Source organism: Bos indicus, chromosome 23 (assembly GCF_029378745.1).
Source record: "Bos indicus isolate NIAB-ARS_2022 breed Sahiwal x Tharparkar chromosome 23, NIAB-ARS_B.indTharparkar_mat_pri_1.0, whole genome shotgun sequence".
NCBI classification, from domain to species: domain Eukaryota; kingdom Metazoa; phylum Chordata; class Mammalia; order Artiodactyla; family Bovidae; genus Bos; species Bos indicus.
Genome location: NC_091782.1, coordinates 29,353,616 through 29,375,603, shown reverse-complemented (window position 1 = coordinate 29,375,603; position 21,988 = coordinate 29,353,616). Strand labels below are relative to the sequence as shown.

At 56.0% G+C, this 21,988-nt stretch overlaps 2 protein-coding genes across 11 annotated transcripts in view; one reads left to right on the top strand and one right to left on the bottom strand.

The window, feature by feature from the left end:
* Positions 1-631: 631 nt before the first annotated feature.
* On the top strand, positions 632-4,298 carry CYP21A2 (cytochrome P450 family 21 subfamily A member 2). The gene is made up of 10 exons (XM_019985495.2): positions 632-937; positions 1,035-1,124; positions 1,233-1,387; positions 1,603-1,698; positions 1,811-1,912; positions 2,015-2,101; positions 2,266-2,466; positions 2,973-3,151; positions 3,232-3,335; positions 3,495-4,298. The coding sequence occupies exons 1-10, from the start codon at positions 736-738 to the stop codon at positions 3,767-3,769; spliced, it is 1,491 nt and encodes a 496-aa protein (XP_019841054.1). The 5' UTR covers positions 632-735; the 3' UTR covers positions 3,770-4,298.
* TNXB (tenascin XB) overlaps positions 3,810-21,988 on the bottom strand; it is a 56,343-nt gene continuing 38,164 nt past the window's right edge. For 3 of the 10 annotated variants that reach the window (XM_070778168.1, XM_070778169.1, XM_070778172.1), the window contains 22 exons: positions 19,741-20,037; positions 17,883-18,215; positions 17,149-17,523; positions 14,942-15,271; positions 12,874-13,197; positions 12,141-12,488; positions 11,247-11,534; positions 10,606-10,884; positions 9,080-9,367; positions 7,736-8,059; positions 7,085-7,420; positions 6,703-6,825; positions 6,453-6,590; positions 6,124-6,243; positions 5,874-6,017; positions 5,648-5,778; positions 5,392-5,524; positions 5,136-5,287; positions 4,947-5,043; positions 4,694-4,855; positions 4,447-4,610; positions 3,810-4,101 (listed from right to left, as the gene is read on the bottom strand). In XM_070778168.1, the coding sequence (XP_070634269.1) occupies positions 4,000-4,101; positions 4,447-4,610; positions 4,694-4,855; positions 4,947-5,043; positions 5,136-5,287; positions 5,392-5,524; positions 5,648-5,778; positions 5,874-6,017; positions 6,124-6,243; positions 6,453-6,590; positions 6,703-6,825; positions 7,085-7,420; positions 7,736-8,059; positions 9,080-9,367; positions 10,606-10,884; positions 11,247-11,534; positions 12,141-12,488; positions 12,874-13,197; positions 14,942-15,271; positions 17,149-17,523; positions 17,883-18,215; positions 19,741-20,037 (4,988 nt within the window). In that variant the 3' untranslated portion in view covers positions 3,810-3,999. The remainder of the gene's footprint in view (positions 4,102-4,446; positions 4,611-4,693; positions 4,856-4,946; positions 5,044-5,135; positions 5,288-5,391; positions 5,525-5,647; positions 5,779-5,873; positions 6,018-6,123; positions 6,244-6,452; positions 6,591-6,702; positions 6,826-7,084; positions 7,421-7,735; positions 8,060-9,079; positions 9,368-10,605; positions 10,885-11,246; positions 11,535-12,140; positions 12,489-12,873; positions 13,198-14,941; positions 15,272-17,148; positions 17,524-17,882; positions 18,216-19,740; positions 20,038-21,988) is intronic. The other 7 variants (XM_070778174.1, XM_070778175.1, XM_070778170.1 and 4 more) reach the window with 6 other exon arrangements.

Sequence of the window (21,988 nt, the reverse complement as noted above, 5' to 3'; positions counted from 1 at the left end):
TGGATTCTGTGAGATATCCCTCTATTTGTAGAACAATTCTTACTTTTAGCTCAAACTAGCTCAAGTGGGTCTCTCTTCATTGCAACCAAAGATCGTCAGGTAGAGGGTAAGAGCTCCAAACTGGGGAAACATTTAATTCTTCATCTTCAAGTTTTGAGAATAAAAAGAGGCAATATTACTGATGACACTTGGACTATAGGTATAAACTGGGATAACACATGCAAACCGGGACATGTGGTTCCCCTATCTGTAAGTTAAAAGAAAAACACACAGATCATTCTCATCTCATTTTGTGCTTCAAAGGCCATCTGGGAGGGCATATTAGGCGTGGGTTGTCATTCGTCTCTCTGAGACAAACCCGTGGCAGGAAGCTGGTCCAAGGTGGTGGTGGGGGTGGGGTGGGGCTGGGGTGGAGGTGGGAGAGGGCTCATGGACACGTTTTCCTGAACGGTTGACAGAAAGCTGATTCTGGCTGTTGAAGAAGGTCAGGGTTGTGTTTCCTTTCCTTTCTTCTTGATAGATGAATGGGAAAAGGCCTGCTCTTTGATATTGGATTTTCCAAGGCCAAGAGATTCGATGCCATTCCAGGAATGTACTGTTTTGTGGGCGGGACAGTGGGCAAGGACCTGAGGGAAGGAGTCGAGGGAGGCTTCAGAACAGCTCAAGTAGCCAGATGGCTGGAGGTGTGGAGAGCTATAAGTGGCGGGGCCGGGGCCTCTGCCTGGGTCTCCAGCCATGGTCCTCGCAGGGCTGCTGCTGCTGCTCACCCTGCTAGCTGGCGCTCACCTGCTATGGGGCCGGTGGAAGCTCAGAAACCTCCACCTCCCACCTCTGGTCCCCGGCTTCCTGCACCTGCTGCAGCCCAACCTCCCCATCCATCTGCTGAGCCTGACTCAGAAACTCGGGCCTGTCTACAGGCTTCGCCTTGGGCTGCAAGGTGAGGGTCTGCCTCCTTCCTGGCCCACAACAGTGAGGAGGGTTGGGGGTGTGCTTTCCTGCTGACTTCCTGCTTTTCCTACCACTCTCCCCGCCAGAGGTGGTGGTGCTGAACTCCAAGAGGACCATTGAGGAGGCTATGATCAGGAAGTGGGTGGACTTTGCCGGCAGACCCCAGATACCATCCTGTAAGGGGTTGCTTGAGGGGAGAAGCAGGGCTTTGGGAAGCAGGGGAGGTTCAGGCCTGTGGCTTCCTTGGTCAAGTCGACCCTCCCACCCCCAACCCCTACTCGCAGACAAGTTGGTGTCTCAGCGCTGCCAGGACATCTCTCTGGGGGACTACTCTCTGCTCTGGAAGGCCCACAAGAAACTCACCCGCTCAGCCTTGCTGCTGGGCACCCGCAGCTCCATGGAGCCCTGGGTGGACCAGCTGACCCAGGAGTTCTGCGAGGTGAGCCTGGACTCCCACAGTTAGCCCAGGTCAGCTTCACCCTCCTGGAAGGCCCTCTATTTTTTTTCACTTATATTACCCAAAGCATGTGGCATCTAGTTCCCTCACCAAGGATCGAACCTGGGCCCCCTGCATTAGGAGCAGAGAATTCAGCCTCTCGACCACCAGGGACATACCAGGTCCCTCCCTATTTAGTTCATGCTCTTTCTCTTCAGCGCATGAGAGTCCAGGCCGGTGCCCCCGTGACCATCCAGAAGGAATTCTCTCTGCTTACCTGCAGCATCATCTGTTACCTCACTTTTGGAAACAAGGTCAAGGCTCTCTTGCCCTCCCATATGCCTGCCCCCCTCCCCCCACCCCCCGCAACCCCTCCCTGATCCTCTCCTGGTTCTGCACTGAAAGGATGTCCTTCTTTTCTGGCAGGAGGACACCTTAGTACATGCCTTTCACGACTGTGTTCAGGACTTGATGAAGACCTGGGACCACTGGTCCATCCAGATTTTGGACATGGTTCCTTTTCTCAGGGTGAGGAGGCGCAGCCCCGACATGCCTGGTCCTGGGAGAAAGGGTGGGGATGGGGAACAGGCTTCCTTGCCAGCAGCTACACCTTCTTACTCTCTGCCCCAGTTCTTCCCCAACCCTGGGCTCTGGAGGCTGAAGCAGGCCATAGAGAACAGGGACCACATGGTGGAGAAGCAGCTGACGCGCCACAAGGTGGGAATCGTGCGTGGACCGGGGTCCTCCTCGGTTGGCAGCGGTGACGCTACTGGCCAGAGCCAGGCAGCTTCTGGGCCATCCCTGCGGTCCTGGACCCATGGCACCCTCTAAACACTCTCCCCAAGCCAGGCACTCAGGCCAGCTGGTCCTCCCCTCCCCAGGAGAGCATGGTGGCCGGCCAGTGGAGGGATATGACGGACTACATGCTCCAGGGGGTAGGGAGGCAAAGAGTAGAAGAGGGCCCGGGACAGCTCCTGGAAGGACACGTGCACATGTCTGTGGTGGACCTTTTCATCGGGGGCACTGAAACCACGGCGAGCACCCTCTCCTGGGCTGTGGCGTTCCTACTTCACCACCCCGAGGTATGCCCTGGAGGAGGCAAAGGGATCCTTCCTGGCAGCCTGGCCAGGGTGGCGGGAACCTAGCTCACTGGTGGCGATGCAGGCTGTGTTGTGGGGTGTAGGACTGGGTGGGTCAGTGGGGTTTGCCTGGGTTCTTCTACTCGGCACATAGTTTCATGTGAGTTCCTCCAGGGAATGGTGAAAGTTTGGGCTTCCCTAGTGGCTCAGATGGTAAAGCATCTGCCTGTAATGCAGGAGACCTAGGTTGGACCCCTGGCTGGGAAAGATGCCCTGAAGAAGAGAATGGCAACCCATTCTAGTACTCTTGCCTGGAGAATTCCATGGACAGAGGAGTCTGGAGGGTTACAGTCCATGAGTTTGCAAAGAGTGGGACATGATGAGTGACTGACTCACACACACACACACACACACACACACACACACACACACATATACATAGAGACACACATGGTGGAGGTTGGCAGCTGGGGGCTGGCCAGTGACAGGATTGGGGCTCCATTTCCCAGATTCAGCGCCGCCTTCAGGAGGAGTTGGATCGCGAGCTGGGCCCCGGAGCCTCATGCTCCCGAGTCACTTACAAGGACCGCGCTCGGCTGCCTCTGCTCAACGCCACCATCGCGGAGGTGCTGCGCCTGCGGCCGGTCGTGCCCCTGGCCTTGCCTCACCGCACCACGCGGCCTAGCAGGTGACTTCGGAGGCCTAGGGATGAACGGCCAAGGCCCCAGCGGGGCCTCGGCGGGCCTCTAACTTAACCCTAACCCTCAGCATCTTCGGCTACGACATCCCTGAGGGCATGGTCGTTATCCCCAACCTCCAAGGTGCCCACCTGGACGAGACCGTCTGGGAGCAGCCGCACGAGTTCCGGCCGGGTGTGTGGCGGGGCGGGTGCCCGCGATCGGAGCGGGGGTCGGGGGGCGGGGGGCGGGTGGCGGGCGTGGGGGGGGGCGGGGGCGGGGGCGTGGCGGCGCAGCGGGGTCCGGAGGCCGGCAGCCCCTGAGACCGGGATCGGTCCTTCCGCCCGCCCGCAGACCGCTTCCTGGAGCCGGGCGCGAACCCCAGCGCGCTGGCATTTGGCTGCGGGGCGCGCGTGTGCCTGGGCGAGTCGCTGGCGCGCCTGGAGCTCTTCGTGGTGCTCCTGCGACTGCTGCAGGCCTTCACGCTGCTGCCGCCGCCCGTGGGCGCCCTGCCGTCGCTGCAGCCGGATCCCTACTGCGGTGTCAACCTCAAGGTCCAGCCTTTCCAGGTGCGGCTGCAGCCCCGGGGGGTGGAGGCCGGGGCCTGGGAGAGCGCCAGTGCCCAGTGATGGGGGAGGAGTGGGTGGGAGGACTCGGCCAGTCACGTGCCTCGGTGTCTCCTTTTATTGCTCCCGTACAAACCCTTGCCCTCCCCCCTGTAAACATGGTGCTGTGAGATCGCGGGTGGAGAAGGCTTCCGCTGGTGGCTTGATGGTCAAGGTGGCCCCTGGCTCTTCTCTCGGCGCAACCCCTCAGTGCTCGGCAGTCATGGTGGGGCGCTGGAGGGGTGAGCGGCGGCTCAGCCTCCCCTGCCCAGGGGCCGGTAGCTTCTTGGTCTCAGCTTCATTTCCGTGAAGGGCACTGAGAAATCGAAGCCCTTCCAGTAGTACCAGCTCACTCCCTGGGAAGGGGGTTGTTGGGAGAGAGTATTAGACGTTCAGCTCCCACCTGCCCTCCCCTCTGGGGAGATGGTTCCAGAAATCAACCAGCCATTCTCCCTGACTCCCCTTTTCCTTTTAAACCCTCAACTGCAAAGGACTGAAGCAGAATCCTGAGCCGTCCCTTTACATCCAATAAATCATCTCCTCCTCAAGATAACTTGGTGAGATTGACATTGTTCCATTTCACAGGCGAGAGCCCTGAAGCGCTGAGCCATTCAGTAACTTATCACACTGTGTATCACAGACACCCAGGCAGGTGGAGCCCCAAGGACCCCCAGCTTGGTGTGGCCCCCCAGACCTCTCACCTGGTGGTCCACTGTGCTCCCATAAAGCCCGTTGAGGTTGGCATAGTGGCAGTTCCTGTACCACCAGGCCCCTCGGTAAGAGACGGCACAAGAGATGAGCAAGTTGTTGGGGTCTCGGTCCCGGGCAGAGAAGACACTGCCACTGTGGTAGCTCATGGAATCCCCTGGTAGGGCGTGGAAGGAGCAGTGAGGTCCTTTCCTCTCCTCTCCTGGCTCTCCCTGCCCGCCCCCCAGACTGAGCCCTCACCTGCGGTGCCATGGTAGCCTTCCAGGTGGAGGCGGTAGTACTCATCGGCGGAGTCCACTTGGAAGGAGTCGTACTGGGCAAACACAGCCTCGTCCCCAGCCCGCAGGTCCACGCGCAAGGAGTAGTCGCCGGCTTTGGTCAGGCTGTGCAGGGCCTCATTGCCTGTGGGTGCGGAGTTTGTGCTCGTGGGGCAGTGTGAGTCCACAGGGCCCCAATCCCTTCCCTGGTCCCCCAATTCCTGTGAGACACTCACCCAGCCAGAACTCCCCAGAGATATTCCCAAAACCATGGGCGTAGTCCTCCCAGTCCCTCCAGAAGTCCGTTTTTCCATCCATGCGGCGCTGGAATACCTGGAAAGTAGGTGGAGGTATTGTTAGCCTGTGGCTCCCGGCCTGGCAACCCCTCCTGGTACAGACCCCATGGGCTTCTGACTGCCACGCACCAGCCAGCCACCCCCATCGGTCTCCATGTCACAAAACACGTTCAGGGGTCGCTCGCGGTTGCCATTGAGGAAGATGGTGGTGGTCCTTGATGTGCTGACCCCGTTCTGCATCTCCTCCCCACAGTCCCGGGGGAAGGGGATCCGCAGCCCACCTGGGGAGAGGAGTGAGGGGCCAGTTCTTTATCCAGATCCTAGACCGATCCTAGACCCCCGCTACCCAATCATCCCCCAGACTCAGGTCCCAGGGCCCGAGTACCAGTGGTGAAGGAAGTGGACACGGGGGGAGTGAAGCTGTCGCCCCACATGGCCCGGAGCCATGTGCTGTAGGGGGTGGAAGGAAAGAGGCCGCGGAGCTGGTGAGAGGTGACCCCTCCTGGGAGCAGGATCTCCTACGGAACAGACAAGGGGCGGTCAAAGGAGAGGAAGGTGGCGCCCACCCCCAGAAGCAGAGGCAGCCTCTCTGGACCAGAACCCAGGGAGGGAGCTGGCCTGAGGAGCAGGGCTTGGGGCACCTGGGTCTGTCCCCCTGGGGTGTTGAAGCTGAGCAGGTAACCAGTTGGGGAGACTTCAGGTGCCGTCCAAGTGAGCAGGGCTGTGCGGGGGGTCACTTCCTTGGCTTCCAAGTCCTGGGGTGCCTCCAACCCTGAGAGCGGGAGGAAGAGAAGATGGAGATGAGGCTCTTCCTGGCTCTCTTGCTCCCCCACCGCCACCCCGTCCCATGCACCTCAAGGACCACACCTGTGGTGAAGGTGATGCTGGCTGGGGAGGTGAAGTTGGGGCCCCGAAGGCCACGCAAGGTTGCCGTGTAGTTGGTGTGGGTCACCAGGCCCTGCAGGGGGTAGTCCACGGCGCTGCCAGGGGCTGAAGCCTGGAGGGAAGGGGCTGGGAGGGGGCGGGTATCAGCGCTGCCCTGCAGGAGCCCAGCCTGCCCTCTGCTCCCCATCCCTGAGCGAGTACCCCTCTAGAGGCCTCATCCAGCCTCACTCACCCCCTGGGGCTGTGACCTTGACATCATAGGTATCCACCGGGGTCTGGGGGGGCTTCCAGTGCAGCAGGGCGGATTCATCAGTCAGGTTCAGTGCCCGCAGATGGGTGGGGCCATCAGGAACTGGGAGAAGGGTGGCGGGAGGGCAGCGCTCAGAGCTGGTCCTGGCTGCTGTCCCCACCTGTCACCTTCCCAAACTCCGCTGCACCTCTCGTCTGCCATTGGAGCCTCCAACACCCCCGTTCCCCTCCCCTTCCCCATTCACTCTCAGCTCCCACCAGTGCCCTCATGTTCTCCCCCTACTTCCTGTCCAGGGTCTCAGTCCCGCTCACCTGTGGTCAGGAAGCCTGTGAGAGGCTCACTCTCCTCAAAGCCACGGACGGAGACCACAGTCACCTCGTATTGAGCTCCTGGGATCAGCCCCTCGAGTTTCTGGGTCCGGCCATCCACCTGCACACTCTGTGGCTCCCCTGGAAACACACAGTGGGCTGGGAGGTGGGGGCGGCCAGAGAGGCAAGGAGGAACGACGGGATGGGCAGGGTGCAGGGGAAGCGAGCAAGGACACAGGCCGAACGGTATTACCTCCATCTGCCAGTTGGTAGGAGACTTTGAAGCCATCCACCCTGGATGTCGGGGGTGTCCAGCTGACCCTGGCTGAGGTCTCCCTGATTTCGCTGAATTGGAGGTCACGGGGGCTCTCTAGAACTGACGGGAAGGATGTGCGTAGGAATGATGACGAGGGCACGGGGTGGGGAGGCTCCTTCTCCCAGGGACCCACAGCCTCCAGACATGCTCACCATCATCCACCTTTCCTCTGGACTTAGTAATGGAAGCTGCTGTGCAGATTCCAAGCTCTCCACCACTCACCAACTCCCACTCTGGCTGTGGCACTAGGTCCCACCCTACAAAGTACAAGACCCCCACTTTGGGGCAGGGTGCCTATGTGCCCAGGATGGAACCTCACCTGGGCTGAGGGTCCGGGCTGTGCCCTGGATGCTGTCGGCCTTGTGGGGCCCACGCAGCCCGTACAATGTAAGGGTGTATAGGGTCCCTGGATGCAGGTCCCGCAGCACGGCCGAGCGCCGTGTCCCTGGCACCGTCAGCTCCCGCTGCAGCAGGGGACGTAGCTGCGGCTCCAGGGTGCTCGGAGATGGGACTCCGAAGCGGAGCAGGAAGGAGTCAAAGGCCTCGGGTGGGGCCTCCCAGTTGAGCCTCAGTGAACTCGTGGTCACATCAGTCACCGACAGGTGAGACAGCCTGGGCCCTGGCTCTCCGGGCGTCTGACCCGCAGGAACTGGCCCTGCAGAGTGGGTGGGAGAGAAGGGTTTGGAGACAGAAGCACACCAGCTAGGTGCCCTGCGGCAGGTCCCTTCCTGGCCCTCATTTCCTTTCTGTAAAATGGGGCTAATGAGGGGCTGCCACCCATGATGACAGGTCAGACCCATAATGACAACACGTGTGTAGGGCCAAGGCCTGCCAGAGCGCCCCTTCCTCCGTCCATGGCGCCCTCATGTTCTTTCCCCGTGGGCACCACTTCTGGGCATCCCCTTTCGCCTTCCCAGTCCCAGACTAGAGGCAGCCAAGGCCAGGACACCAGTCCCTCTCTGGGTGGTACCTGTGGTGCCCTCAGCTGAGACGGGCCCCAGGCGCTTCCCTTCGTGGAGGCCGTAGAGGAAGAACTCGTAGGAGGTGCTGGGCTCCAGGCCTGACACGAGGACCTTGTTCTGGTCGCCCCCCACGAGCAAGGCCTGGGGCTGCCCATCTGTGTCCTGATACTGGACCACGAAGGAGTCAAAGGGGCCCTGGACCACGCTCCAGGAGAGGCGCAGGGAGTCCGGGGACACATCCCTCACTGCCAGCACCCCTAGGCGGGGCCCTTCAGGGGGCTTGGGGGCTTCCGTGGCTGCGTGCCAGGGCGCTGGTGTGTCCTCTTCTGGGGCTGTGTGGGAGAAGCCCAGGGAGAAGCTGAGTGCAGGGTAGGGGGTGCAGAGGGGCCCTCCCATTCCATCTCACCTTCCAGAGATGGAGGGGGTCAGGGCTGAGGCTGAGGGGGGCACTTTTCCATCTTGGCCACAGCAGCCAAGTGGAGAGAAGACAGGGACTCAGACTCTCCTAGCATCTTCCTTCTCTTGAATCTGCTGCATCCCTGCTGAGACCCTGACTCCCCCACCCCCCACCCAGACCTCTCTGAGCGCCAGCCCAGTTGCCCCGTGGCCTCTCTGTGGGGCTCCTATGCTGCCTGAATCCTTCACTTGTTTTCTCCTTCTCTGCCCCGAAGTCTCAGCATGCCCCGCTCTAGATGTCTGCACAGCCCTGCTCCCTCCCCAACCCCCAGGGCGGCCTGAGCCATGGCCTGAGGCAGGACTCACTCAGTCCCTCCCTGAGCTCAGGGCACATGGGTCTCCCTGCTGAGAAGGCCTGAGGATGGAACTGGCAGGAGAGCTTGAAGAGCGACTCCCACCAGCCAGGCTGATGCAGGGCTGGAGGGGAGGGTGCGATATTAGGAAGTCTGGAAGGGGAACTCCATCAGTGCAGTCACTCCTGTTGCTCTCTATGCTCCTTGCCTGCCTTGTTTTCCAGTAATTTTCCATTTGAGAAAATGCTCCTGACTCATCCACGGGAGGGGGTTTGCCTTATCCGGGCAAGGCCGCTGCCGGGAGGTAAGAGATGATCCAGTAGGGTGATAGGGAGCAGCTGGCAGCTGTGGGGCTGGGGCTAGGGGGTGGGGAGGGGAGGCGGGAGGTTAGGGACCCTTGCCAGGGCTTTGTCTTTCTGCTTGTCTTGGCTCTGCTTTTGACGGATCCCTCGAACACTGTTCCAAGACTCTTCCTCCTGAGCCCTGGGCAGGGCCCCCTTGCGCCTCCACCTTGACCACTCCTGCCTGACCTGCAGCACAGAGGCCTGGGGACACACACTCAGGCCGGTTTGCAGGGACCAAGCAGCACGGCCTCCTGCTCACCTGTCATTCCCAGGACAGAGGCAGGGCCCAGGCGCTGTCCTCCGAGGAGCCCGTAGAGCAGAAACTTGTATTTCCTGCCAGGCTCCAGGCCCTCTACAGTGAACTCCCTCTGGTCTGCAGCCACAGGCACCATCCGGGGCTGCCCGTCTGTGCCCCTGTACTGGACCACGAAGGAGTCAAAGCGGCCCTGGGCCACCGTCCATGAGAGGCGCAGGGAGTTTGGGGTCTCATCTGTCACTGTCAGCTCCCCCAGGCGGGGTGGGGGCTGTCGTTCCTTCTCCAGGGGGGCTGTGGGGAGAGTGGGGGCGGGGGAGAAAGCCTTAATTAAGAGCTGCCTTTATCTCAGCCCTGGCAACTTCTGGGAGGAGGGAGGGTCCCCCCGCAACCTGGGGAGACAGGCTGTCCCAGCCCTGTCCTTCCAAAGGAGCCCAGTTTCCTCCTCTGGGGGCTACTGCCCAAACTTCTAGTCCCCACTGCCTCCCCTCTGTGATGAGGGCGCAGTAAATGCAGAAAAGATCACCTCAAGAGAGAGGGCAGGCTGGGGTTGCAGGAAGAGCCTCAGTTTCCCCTGACCCCTGGCCCCCAGAGCTGGGAATGTGGCCAGAGCTGAGAAAGGCGCCCAGAGGATGTCTAGGTTGTCAGGGAGACGCTCCCAAACAGTCAGAGCTGGCCCGGGCAGCCAGCCAAGCTCCTGGGCTCCCATCACTGGCCATGACCTCCCCCTGCCTTGCCATCAGCCTGGGCTCTCCTTGCCACCTGCTTCCAGTCGGCACTAACTCCACTAGAGCAGGGTGGCTGGGTGGGGCAGGGGGAGAAGCCAGGGGCAGAGCTGAGAGGACAAAGGACAGAGCGGAACACAAAGGGGACTTGTCTAGGTGGGTGTGGGTGCTGACTGATGAGGGTTGGAGAAGCCTGTATCCAGTCTCCACAGTGAGGGTTTGGGGAAGATAATTATGGAGTCTGAGACCCCCAGGCTCCAACTGGCCATGTGCCCCATCCTTGTCTGGCCAGGGTGACTCATGGTCCTAGAGGTGGGGTAAGGGTCAGTGACCCACCTCCACCCGTTCCTCAAGAGGCTGAGTCATGGTCACAAGACACTAGATTTTTCCATGGTCTTTCTACAGCCAAACCCTCCCATATTTTCCACCTCTTGCCATAGAACTGGAATGGAGGGAAGAGGATGTGAACATTTATTGAGCCCCGTTAGATATTATTCATAACCATTATGCATGTCTGGAAACTGAGGCACAAGGAAAAGAAGTGGCCTGTCCAAGCCCACATAGCTGGCAATCAGAAATTGAACAGAGGTCTGCTTGGCTCCAAAGTCTGAGTTCTTTTTATTATATTGCCAATAAGAGACTGAAGGAAATAAATGCTTAGAACAGTGCCTGGCATTCAGTAGGGACTCAATAAATATTTGCTTTTGGCGTTATGATTGCCATGTCGAAATCCCCGGGGCCAGCTCTGGGGACTCAGATGAAAGACAACTCTGGAAAAGGCCGCGGGTGGGGGGACCCAGGGCTCACCTGTGCTGCCTTCAGCGGAAATGGGGCCCAGTCGTTTCCTGCCTACCAGCCCATAGAGCAGGAACTTGTATTTCCTATTGGGCTCCAGGCCGGGGACGGTGACCTCGCGCTGGTCGGCAGCCACAGGCACCACGCGGGGCTGCCCGTCCCTGTCCTTGTACTGGACCATGAAGGAGTCGAATTCACCCTCGGGGACTGTCCAGGAGAGGCCCACGGAGTCCGGGGTCACATCTGTCACCGTCAGCTCCCCCAGGCGGGGAGCAGGTTTTGTGTCTGGGACTGGACAAGAGAGAAGTGCATGGAATGTGACAGAAATGAAGCAGGCAGCCTCCTCAGGGTGCTAGGGTCTAGGTGCTGGCTCTGGGTGCTGGGAGGGGGTGACAAAGTCATAGGTCAGGAAGAGGGGAGGCAGAGGAGTAGGGATTAAAGAGGGGCCAGGGAAGAAAACAAGTGTCCCTGGGGATATAGGAGTAGGATGGGAACGAGAGGGTAACTGGGTACTCGGGACTTGGATTTCACTGAACCCGGTAAATAAACGAGTCTGGGGTGTGGAGCATGGAAACGCGAAATTCCACAAGGGAGTGGAGGATGGTCAGTTTAGGATGGTCAGATGGCAAAGGTGGCCTCCAGCCCTCACTCACGAGTCTTTGCATCTGCAGAAACTGGGCCGTGTCGTTTCTCATCCTGGAGTCCGAACAGGAGGAACTTGTACTTGCGGCCGGGGGCCAGACTCGAAACTGTGACCTCTCGGAGGTCTCCAGCCACGGGCACTGCCTGGGGCTGCCCCTGTACATCCTTGTACTGGACCAGGAAGGAGTCAAAGGGCCCCTGCTCCACCGTCCACGAGAGACGCGCTGTGTCCGAGGTCACGACTGCCACCGCCAGCTCCCCTAGGCGGGGTGCCAGGGGGCGCTCCGTAGTCAGGGAGGCTAGAACAGAGCAGAGGAGGCTGTGGTCAAGGACAGGACCCTGGGCCAGAAGGGGGCGCTGTTCCCTGGCTGTGAAATGACCATTTGCAGCAAACTCTTCTTAACTGCTTCATGTGTCCCAGGCACTGCTGTAGGCAGTTCGCAAATAGTGCATTTAATCCTCACACAGCTGCTGAAGTAGGTGCTTTTATCCTTAGCACCCTTGTTGTGTGGGCATCCGTGGTGCAGAGAGGTTAAGAAACATTTGCAAAATGAGTACCTTCAGAGCAGGATTCAACCTAGGGAACCTGGTTCTCCATCTGTGCGCCAAGCTGCTAAAATGCTTGGTGGCTGAGGAAGCCATACATGAACACCTGAGCAGGTCTGAGGGTCCAGATCATGAAGGAAGGAAGAAAGCGGAAACGTGTGGGGCAGAGGCTACCTGCCGAGCTGACCCCGAGCACACCGTCCATCAATCCTCACGCAATTCGAGCATGGGGTGGGATCCCCAGCACCACGTGAGGAAAGGGAACAGGCCCCATTTGTGAGAAGTGCTGATGTCCCAAAGAGGGAAACACAAGGGCAACAGAGGGAAACCTAGGGTTTGGGGCTTGCTCTCCTACTCACCGGTCACGCCCACGGTGGACGCGGGGCCCACGCGCCGCCCCCCGTGCAGGCCGTACAGGTGCATCTTGTACTTGTGTCCAGGCTCCAGGCCCCCAACGGTCACCTCAGTCTCCTCGCCCCCAACACGCACCACCTGGGGCCCGTCCCTGCCCTTGTACTGGACGGTGAAGGAGTCAAAGTGGCCCTGGGGGACAGTCCAGGAGAGGCTCAGCGAGTCCGGGGAGGATCCTGTCACCGTCAGCTCGCCAAGGAGGGGCTCCTCGGGGGGCTCCGGGGCCTCTGTGCTGGGTTCTGTGGGGCTGGGGGTCTCCTCCATCTCTGTGGGGCTGGGCGTCTCTTCCTCTGCAGCTGAGAAGGAGGGATACACAGAGGGTGAGGCAGGGTCCCCGGGAGATGTCCTTGGGTCTCCTCCCGAGCCATGGTCCCCAGCTGGGGACTCTGAGGTCAGTTCAGAGGAGCCTAAGGAGGCTGGTGGTCCTGCTCGGTTCACACCTCCCAGACATGCCTGGAGTCTCTGGGGTCAGCTGTAGGGACCAGGACCACCACCAGCATGGCTCACAGAGGCCCTTCTCTGCCCAGGAGGATGCACTAGTCCTCAGGGAGCCCAGGGGAGGCACAAAGAGCACCATAGCTCAGCCTCGAGGAAGGGGGCCTCCCACACCCCACTCCCCCATCACCTGAGGGCGTGGTCTCCCCACTAGGTCCCATCCTGGGGCTTCCACTGTGCACTCACTGGTCACCCCGATGACAGAGACGGGGCCCACACGCTGGTGGTCATGGAAGCCATACAGGTTCATCTTGTACTTGTGGTCTGGCTCCAGGCCCGAGATGGTGACCCCATCCTCGTCCCCGGGCACCCTCACCGCCTTGGGCTGCCCGTCCCCATTCTTATACTGGACCAGGAAGTGGTCGAATTGGCCCTCGGGGATGGTCCAGGAGAGGCTCAGAGAGTCGGGGGTGGCATCTGTCACGGTCACCTCCCCCAGGCGGGGCTTGGTGGGAGGCTCAGGGACCGAGGTGGACGGGGTTTGGGTGGTCATGGCATCATAGTCTGGAGCTGCACAGAGACATTCAGGACAGGTGAGGTCTCCTCAGTCCTCAGTTCAGCATATAAAGGGGTGTATTACAAAAATAAAATAATAAGGTACAGGACATGTCTGTCCACAGGAGTTCTAACTCCTCTTTCTCTTAACTCTTTCTTTCTGGTCCCTTTAATGTCGGCCTTCCTGGCACCTTAGCCTCATCCGCCCCGCTCTCACCCCTACCTACCAGCTCCCTTCCTCACACGCAGGCCCATATGGCCGCTGTGCTCTGGGCCTCCCTCCACTGTGGTCTCACGGCATCTTAACTCCTTTTGGCTCATGTCTTGGCCCCCAAGCAGCTCAGAAGCCCCATCCCCCTTCTCTAATCAGAAACCTGGAGTCTTCTTGGATCCCTTCCTGTTGCCATCTGCTGTCTTCCCACGTGGTGCTAGTGGTAAAGAACCCGCCTGCCAATGCAGGAGACTAAGAGATGTGGGTTCAACCCCTGGGTCAGGAAGATCCCCTGGAGGAGGCATGGCAACCCACTTCAGTATTCCTGCCTGGAAAGTCCCAGGGACAGAGGAGCCTGGCTGGCTCAGACACGACTGAAGCGACTTAGCACACATGCACCAGTTTCTCTCTCTGGCATCCCTCCTGCATCTTCTTACTCCCCACACCTGCGGCCCCACCACTCTGTCTGGGACGCCCTTACCTGTCACCTGGGTTACCACCTCCCTATGCCTCTCTGCCCCCCGCCTCCACCTGTTCTTCACAGGGAGCCAGAATGAGTCTTTAAAAGTACATCTGAGGGTCTCAGTCTTGGCATAAAACTGTGCAGCAGTCCTCTCTATTCTGGGAGAGAAATTCCTGGCTTCCTGAGCAGTCCCAACCTCTCTACCCCATCTCAAGACTCTCTCTCCCACTCCAAGAGTTTCGTATAAAATCCTCTCTTGTGCCATGATGTTCCTAGTACTGACTGAGACCCTTCATCCTGTCTGTAAGTGTCACCAAGATAACGCCTGCCGGTCGTCAAGTCTCAGCTGTCCCGTGGGAACCTGTGGACACCCGTGGGCAGGCAGGCTGGTGTTGGCCTCACTGCCCAGTTTTGGCCCGGCTAGGGCTTCCCATCACCTACACATCCCCCTTTTCTGGTCCACAGCCTGTCTGTGAGCCCCGTAGGATAAGAACTGGTTTCTCTGCCACGTTCAAGGTTTATCTCAGTGAACTTCCTCAGTGCTTGGCTCAGGCCACCCACATCTTTCTTGAACCACTGGTGTCACAAGTCTGTTAACACCCAAACTGTGTGGCTAGGGGGCGTTTCAGTCAAGACACTAAATTGTGAGCACGCTCCTGCCTTCCTCTATAGCCTCCAGTCAACTACATAGAGGCCGAGCTTGCCTGAGCTCCTGTGAGGACTCAGGCATGCAAGCACGATTCTGTCTGATAGAATCTAAGGAAGCGTCCAATTGCTTTGTGAGGAGCTTTAGCAGAGTGTGGTCCCTGGACCAGCAGCATCAGCATCAGGAAGGACTTTAGAAATCCAGTATGTCCAGCCCCAGCCCAAACCTGCCAAATCTGAATCTGCCTTTTAACAAGAAGCCTTGACCATCTGATGTTCTGGAAAAGACATGCTGCTGAGAATATTTATGTTTTCATTAAGATGGGAATAAAGGGAAATTTAAGATGGGAATAAAGGGAAACTCTTCCAGGGCCTGTCCTTCCCATCCTGCACCCCACCCTCCCCACCTCACTCATCACTCACGCCCTACCCTCACTCACCGGTCACGCCTACGGTGGACATGGGGCCTACGCGCTGCCCCCTGTGCAGGCCGTACAGGTTCATCTTGTACTTGTGTCTGGGCTCCAGGCCCCCAATGGTCACCTCAGTCTCCTCGCCCCCAACACGCACCACCTGGGGCCGGTCCCTGCCCTTGTACTGGATGGTGAAGGAGTCGAAGTGGCCCTGGGGGACGGTCCAGGAGAGGCTCAGCGAATCCGGGGAGGATCCCGTCACTGTCAGGTCCCCCAGGAGGGGCTCCTCGGGGGGCTCTGGGGCCTCTGTGCTGGGCTCCGTGGGGCTGGGGGTCTCTTCCACAACCTCCTGAGGGTCTGAGAAAAGAGATTGGGGGCAGAGGCTTAGATGGCAACTGGCTTTGATGTCTGCTGATATCAACAGAGACAACCAGCGAAAGAGCCAGCAAAACACTCCTCAAGCTGCAGGCCTGGAGGCTCACGCAGCCTCTGGGTGCAGCATTCGGTGACTCCACGCAGGGGAGACCGAGACATGCCCGACCCCCTGACATACTGGCTGGCAGGCACCGTGAACCTTCAGAAGGCAATTCGGACATGCATGTCGGGAGCCAAAGTACTGCTCATTTCCTTTGGACCAATAATCTCATTTCTGGGCAGTTATCCTAAGAAAATTATTAAAAAGCAGGAAAAGTTGTATCACGGGAGTTCATTTTGGGATTATTCATGACAGCAAGATGTGTCAGGACTCCAAAGGAACCACAGAAGAAGATTAATTTTGTTATGGCACTTTCACCATGAAGCATCAAATGGCCATTAAAATGATGATTAATGACGGTTATGTAGCCACAGGATAAAAGCTCTCAGTGTAACTTAGGTACAAAAAAAGTTAAGAGCCAAGAATTACATGAACACTCTGCAACCTGAAAACATGCAGGCATGGAAAACACAGAAAGAGCGGGTGTTACACACATTGTTATGAACAGCGGTTCTTGGGTCAGAAAGTGGTCCGATGAGAGATTTGTTTCCCCTACTTTCCAAACTTTCCATCATGTTGCTATATGCTTTTCAGAGAAAAATACGGACTTAAAAAGAAACTGGATTATTAAAATTAGTAGTCCGGTGGTGGATGTGGAGTAGGGACATGGGTCCCTCTGTGCTTTTTGCATATGCTTGTGATTTGCATGATAGGGGGCCCTCTGTCCGAAGTGTCTTCGGAGGGGAGAGTGAACCTCACAGAGACAGTTGACTCACCCCACAAAAGACTGACTCTCAGGAGCTGGGTTCTCCCATGTGCAGAGGAACCCTGGTGACATATTGTCACTGGGCATAAGATTCCAGCTGACAGTGACTTAGAAAAGCCACCCTGACTACAAGTGGGGAATTTAATTCCCCTTGGGGATTTTTTTTCTTCATTTCTTAGAGACTAGAAATTGTAACTTTTTCATAATCATCAATGAAATAAATTGCAAGAATGATGAGCAGAAAAGATGGAAGGAATACAAAAGAGGAGACGATGTACTGAAAAAAAATTTCCTGATTATAAAAGAAAAAATGCTTGTCACTTAAGAAAATGTAAATGACACAGAACAGAACAAAATGGGAAAAAAAGCACAATGGGAAAAATAAAAGCAAAAGGGGAAAAATATTGTATTGTGTCCCACAAGTCATGCATCCCATGGGATGTTTCCTTCCAGTTGTCTTACTATGCAAGTTATTTTCAAGTGGTTTTGATTAGCCTCCTTACAAACATTGTAAACTCTTATTTCATTGTAAAGTATAAAGTAATTGTCTTATGTTTAAGCATTTCAATGATGCCGTAATAGGTCATTTTACAGATTGTTGTCTAATTACTTAATCATCTCAGTGTGGTTGGATGTTGGGTTGTTTCTTTCATTCTTTTTTTTTTTTTCTTGTTGTAACAAAGAATGCTGTGATTTGTGATTAAGATGGAAAGAAAAGAAAATTCTAGTCAAGTCAAGCTTGGTCTGAGCCTGACACATTTCACCCTTCGAGGCAGCCAGTGACTGACCATCAGAGGAGGTCACGCTACTGTGGACAATGAGGCTGTGGATTGACAAAGGGCAGACCACTACACATGGGTCATGGCCCAGGGCCATGGAGGAAGGGCATAAGAGGGGTTCAAGGTCTGGTGAAATAACAGAACAGTCAAACAGGTCACCCATGAGGAAAAGCTATTTCCACCCCGGAGACCCCTGAGCCCTGCCGTCACTCACCGGTCACGCCCACAGTGGACACGGGGCCCACGCGCTGCCCGCTGTGCAGGCCGTACAGGTTCATCTTGTACTTGCGTCCAGGCTCCAGGCCCCCAATGGTCACTTCAGTCTCCTCACCCCCGACACGCACCACCTGGGGCCCATCCCTGCCCTTGTGCTGGATAGTAAAGGAATCAAAGTGGCCCTGGGGGACAGTCCAGGAGAGGCTCAGCGAGTCTGGGGAGGATCCTGTCACCGTCAGCTCCCCAAGGAGGGGCTCCTCGGGGGGCTCCGGGGCCTCTGTGCTGGGTTCTGTGGGGCCGGGAGTCTCCTCCACCTCTGTGGGGCTGGGGGTCTGCTCCATCTCTGTGGGGCCAGGGGTCTCTTCTTCTGCAGCTGAGAAGAAGGGACACACAGAGGGTGAGGCAGGGTCCCCAGGAGACGTTCCTGGGTCTCCTCCCAAGCCTTGGCTTCAACTCCAGGCCCTGAAGTCAGTTCAGAGAAGCCCATCCTTGGGGCTGGGTGGTCCTGCTTGGTCCACACCTCACAGACATGCCTGGAGTCTCTGGGGTCAGCTGTGGGGACCAGGACCACCACCAGCATGGCTCACAGAGGCCCTTCTCTGCCCAGGAGGACACACAAAGGTCACCATGGCTCAGCCTCGAGGAGAGGGGCCTCCCACACTCCACTCCCCCTTCCCCTAGTGGGTGATCTCCCCACTAGGTCCCATCCTGGGGCTACCACCGTCCACTCACTGGTCACCCCGATGACAGAGATGGGGCCCACACGCTGCCGGTCGTGGAAGCCATACAGGTTCATCTTGTACTTGTGGTCTGGCTCCAGGCCTGAGATGGTGACCTCGTCCTCGTCCCCAGGGACCCTCACCGCCTTGGGTTGCCCGTCCCCGTTCTTATACTGGATCAGGAAGTGGTCGAACTGGCCTTCAGGGACGGTCCAGGAGAGGCTCAGGGAGTCGGGGGTGGCGTCTGTCACCGCCAGCTCCCCCAGGCGGGGCTTGATGGGAGGCTCAGGAGCTGCAGTGGGCAGGTCTGTTGGGGCTGGAGTCATTTCTTGGTCTTTTTCTGAGACTGGATCGGGAGACAAAGAGAATGGTGACATGCTTCCTGAGCTCCCTCCTAACAGGATGGATTCTGGGATTTCTCCAAGACACACCTGGGTCCTGAAGCTGGGACTCCAGTGCCCCAGGGTTAAGACTTCATTTCCCTAGTTTAAATGTTCAGCTTCCAGGGGCAGGGCACACACTGTGGAGATGTCAAGATGGTAGGGTGGGACGCCGCTGACCTCAGCATGTGCAGCATGGAAGCTGCAGGAGCTGCTGAGCGAATTCACTTAGTGGGTCAGGACTCATGCTTTGTAACAGCACCACGTCTAACAGACACGTCGCATCAGGAGGTGCCTGTGCTCAGGTTCTTAAGTATTTTCCTTTAATATCTCCTCTGGTTTAGAAGGCTTTTCTGAGCATTTGAGAATCTAATTTAGATTCCACAGTGGACAGCAGAGATGAGACCACAGGAAATCAGATCATCTTTGCAGTTGGGTTGCTTGGGGACCTCGTATTAATTCTCTTGCCAGTTTATGGCAGGGACGACACATCATACCCACAGATTTCTTTTGTCTTTCCTGTTCTGCATAGAGTTTTATTCCGGCTTAATAGCTGAATTATAAAATCATCGTGTTTCAGATCTCCATTGTGTTTGGGAACCAAGTTTTAAGCATGTTGCAGGTAATAGCTATAAAGGAACTTAACACAAGCAACCAACAGACAAGATAAGGAGTAATTAATGAAGAGAAAATATCTTGTTTAGCTGCACATATGACTAATATTAGGGCTTCCCTCATAGTTCAGTCAGTAAAGAATCTGCCTGCAATGCAGGAGAACTGGGTTCGATTCCTAGATCAGGAATCTTCCTCTGGAGAAGGAAATGGCAACCCACTCCAGTATTCTCACCTGGAGAATCCCACGGACAGAGGAGCCTGATGGGCTCCAGTCCATGGGATCCCAAGAGTCGGACACAATTGATCGACTAAGCCACCATGACTAATGTTAACTACTGAAGTAACAGTATCCATGATAGCAGGGTTCCGTGTTGACATACAGTCCATGGGTATTGGTATCAAATACAATTTTACCCAGTGAAATCAATAATAATTATGAGAATTCACCCAAGGGTTTTTAGTAACTAATTTTCTTCTTCTAAAGGAGGAGCCGTAGTTACCAAACACTGTGGGTGAGGCAAGCCATACCCATCCTGCCAGACAGGTAGGGTATTCTTTCTGCAAGGATGCCGAAAGGGAGGCACAGAGGCTGAGTGACTCTCTCGAGGTCACACAGCTCTAAGGGGCTGAGAACAGGGCCAGCCCCAGGTCTGCCTGAGTTACTATTTCCTTGGCATCTTCCCTCTTCAAGGACTCAAAAAGTGTAAAGGGTGAGACAGCTAAAGTGACAGTAAGGCTTGGAGTGAAGACAGGCACAGAACCACTCCCAGGCGCTTGGGAGGCTCAAGCTCAAGAACAGTGGGAGAAAAACATGAGTACTGGCAATTAAAGGGGAACTGAGCCCAGCTCGGGGCCAGTGTCCTACTGCACACTCACCAGTTAAACCGACAGTGGAGACGGGGCCCACGCGCTGGCGGTCGTGGAAGCCGTACAGGTTCATCTTGTACTTGTGGTCTGGCTCCAGGCCCGAGATGGTGACCCCGTCTTCGTCCCCGGGTACCCTTACCGCCTTGGGCTGCCCGTCCCCATTCTTGTATTGGACTAGGAAGTGGTCGAACTGGCCCTCGGGGACGGTCCAGGAGAGGCTCAGGGAGTCGGGGGTGGCGTCTGTCACAGTCAGCTCCCCCAGCTGTGGCTTCAAAGGAGGGCTAGCAGGGGGCTCCTCTTCCCGGGCTGGGGAGAGAGGCAAACAGAACCGTTCCTGCTGCTGGAAGGAACTGCTGAGGCCCTGCTCTCCTGGGTTCAGGCCAGAAGGTGGGCCAGCTCTGTGGGCCTCCCTTCAGATCCAGCTGTACCTGTGGCCCTCACAATCTCTTTGTGGCCTCCTTATGGTCCATCCAGTGTGCCAAATGGCCTCTTGCCTCGATGCCTGAATGTTCTTTCCCCAGATGTCTGCATGGCTCATGTTCACACCTCCTTTAAGTCTTCATTCAAATGTCAACTTCTCTCTAGGGCCTTTCCTGCCCACCCTATTTAAAATCCCAGTTCTCCCAATTGCAGCCTATCTTTCTTAATTGGATCTGATTCCAGCAAAAAATTGCAAAAGAACAATTAGGACACCATCAGGAAGGTGAGTGCTTAGTCGCTTAGTCATGTACAACTCTTCGTGACCCCATGGACTGTAATGTAGCCTGCCGGGCTCCTCTGTCCATGTGGATTCTCCAGGCAACAATACTGGAGTAGGTTGCCATGCCCTCCTCCAGGGGATCTTCCTAACCCAGGGATCGAACCTAGATCTTCGGCATTGCAGGCGGATTCTTTACCGTCTGAGCCACCAGGGAATCAGGAAACTAGTAATACCTGAATATCTAGTTTTTAAAGGCACAATCACTGTGTCATGGTTACTTTTAAGTGGTCTTTTTGAAAAGAGCAGTACACTTAAATATGTAATGATGAAGTAAAGAGAGTATAGAATACGTTTTAAAATATTACAGCAGTGTATCCATACAATGGAATATTATTTGACTATAAAGGAATGAAGTACTGCTACATGCTACAACACAGATCAACCACAAAAATGTGCTAAAATGTGGTAAAAGTCAGACATGAAAGAGCAGGTATTGTATGATTCCAGTTATATGATGTGTCCGGAAAAGGCAAATCTACAGAGACAGTAGATTTGTGGGGATCGGAAATGGGCCCTGACAAAATGGGTCTGGACACCAGATTTCATCTCAGTGTGCTGGAAAAGTTCTAAAATTATTAATATATAGTGATGATGGTTGTACAACTCTGTAAATACACTAAAATTGATAAGCTGTATGCTTAAAACAGGTGAATTCTATGGTATGTAAAGTATACCTCAATAAAGCTGTTAATAAAGAAAACATTCTAGGACTTCCTAGTGGTTAAGAATTTGCCTGCCACATTGAAACAGGTATAATATCATATATGAAATGAATTGCCAGTCCAGGTTCGATGCATGATACAGGATGCTCAAGGCTGGTGCACTGGGATGACCCAGAGGGATGTTATGGGGAGGAAGGTGGGAGGGGGGTTCAGGATGGGGAACACATGTACACCTGTGGCGGATTCATGTTGATGTATGGCAAAACCAATACAATATTGTAAAGTAATTAGCCTCCCATTAAAATAAATAAATTTATATTAAAAAAAAAAAAAGAATCTGCCTGCCAACAGAGGGGACATGAGTTCAATCCCTGCACTGGGAAGATCCCACATGCCGCAGAGCAACTATCTTCTTGAGCCACAATTATTGCGCCTGCGCTCTAGAGCCCTCCAGTCGTAACTACTGAACCCCACAGTACCTAGAGCCTGAGCTCTGCAACAAGAGAAGCCACTGCAACGAGAAGCCCCTGTATTGCAACAAAGAGTAGCTCCTGCTCGCCACAACTAGACAAAACCTGTGTGTAGCAATGAAGACCCACCACTGCCAAAAATAAAATACATTCAAAAAAAATAAGAAAGATGATTTTCTAGTTGAGGAGGGTGGGAAGTGATGGGGTCTGGATGAGCTAGACTGCTCAAGAGGTGCTTTTTGGTTGAAGCAGGGTGATTGACACATAGGAATTCATTATGCTATTCTTTCCCTTTGGGTATGTCTGAAATTTTATATAATAAATACTTGTTGAGATTTACTATTTCATGGCATTTGTCCCAACAC

Coding starts and splice junctions, on each gene's coding strand:
- CYP21A2 (XM_019985495.2), top strand. CDS start 736: ATGGTCCTCGCAGGGCTGCTGCTGCTGCTCACCCTGCTAGCTGGCGCT. Junction 1,125..1,232: donor CAGACCCCAGATACCATCCT/GTAAGGGGTTGC, acceptor CCCTACTCGCAG/ACAAGTTGGTGTCTCAGCGC. Junction 2,467..2,972: donor TCCTACTTCACCACCCCGAG/GTATGCCCTGGA, acceptor TCCATTTCCCAG/ATTCAGCGCCGCCTTCAGGA.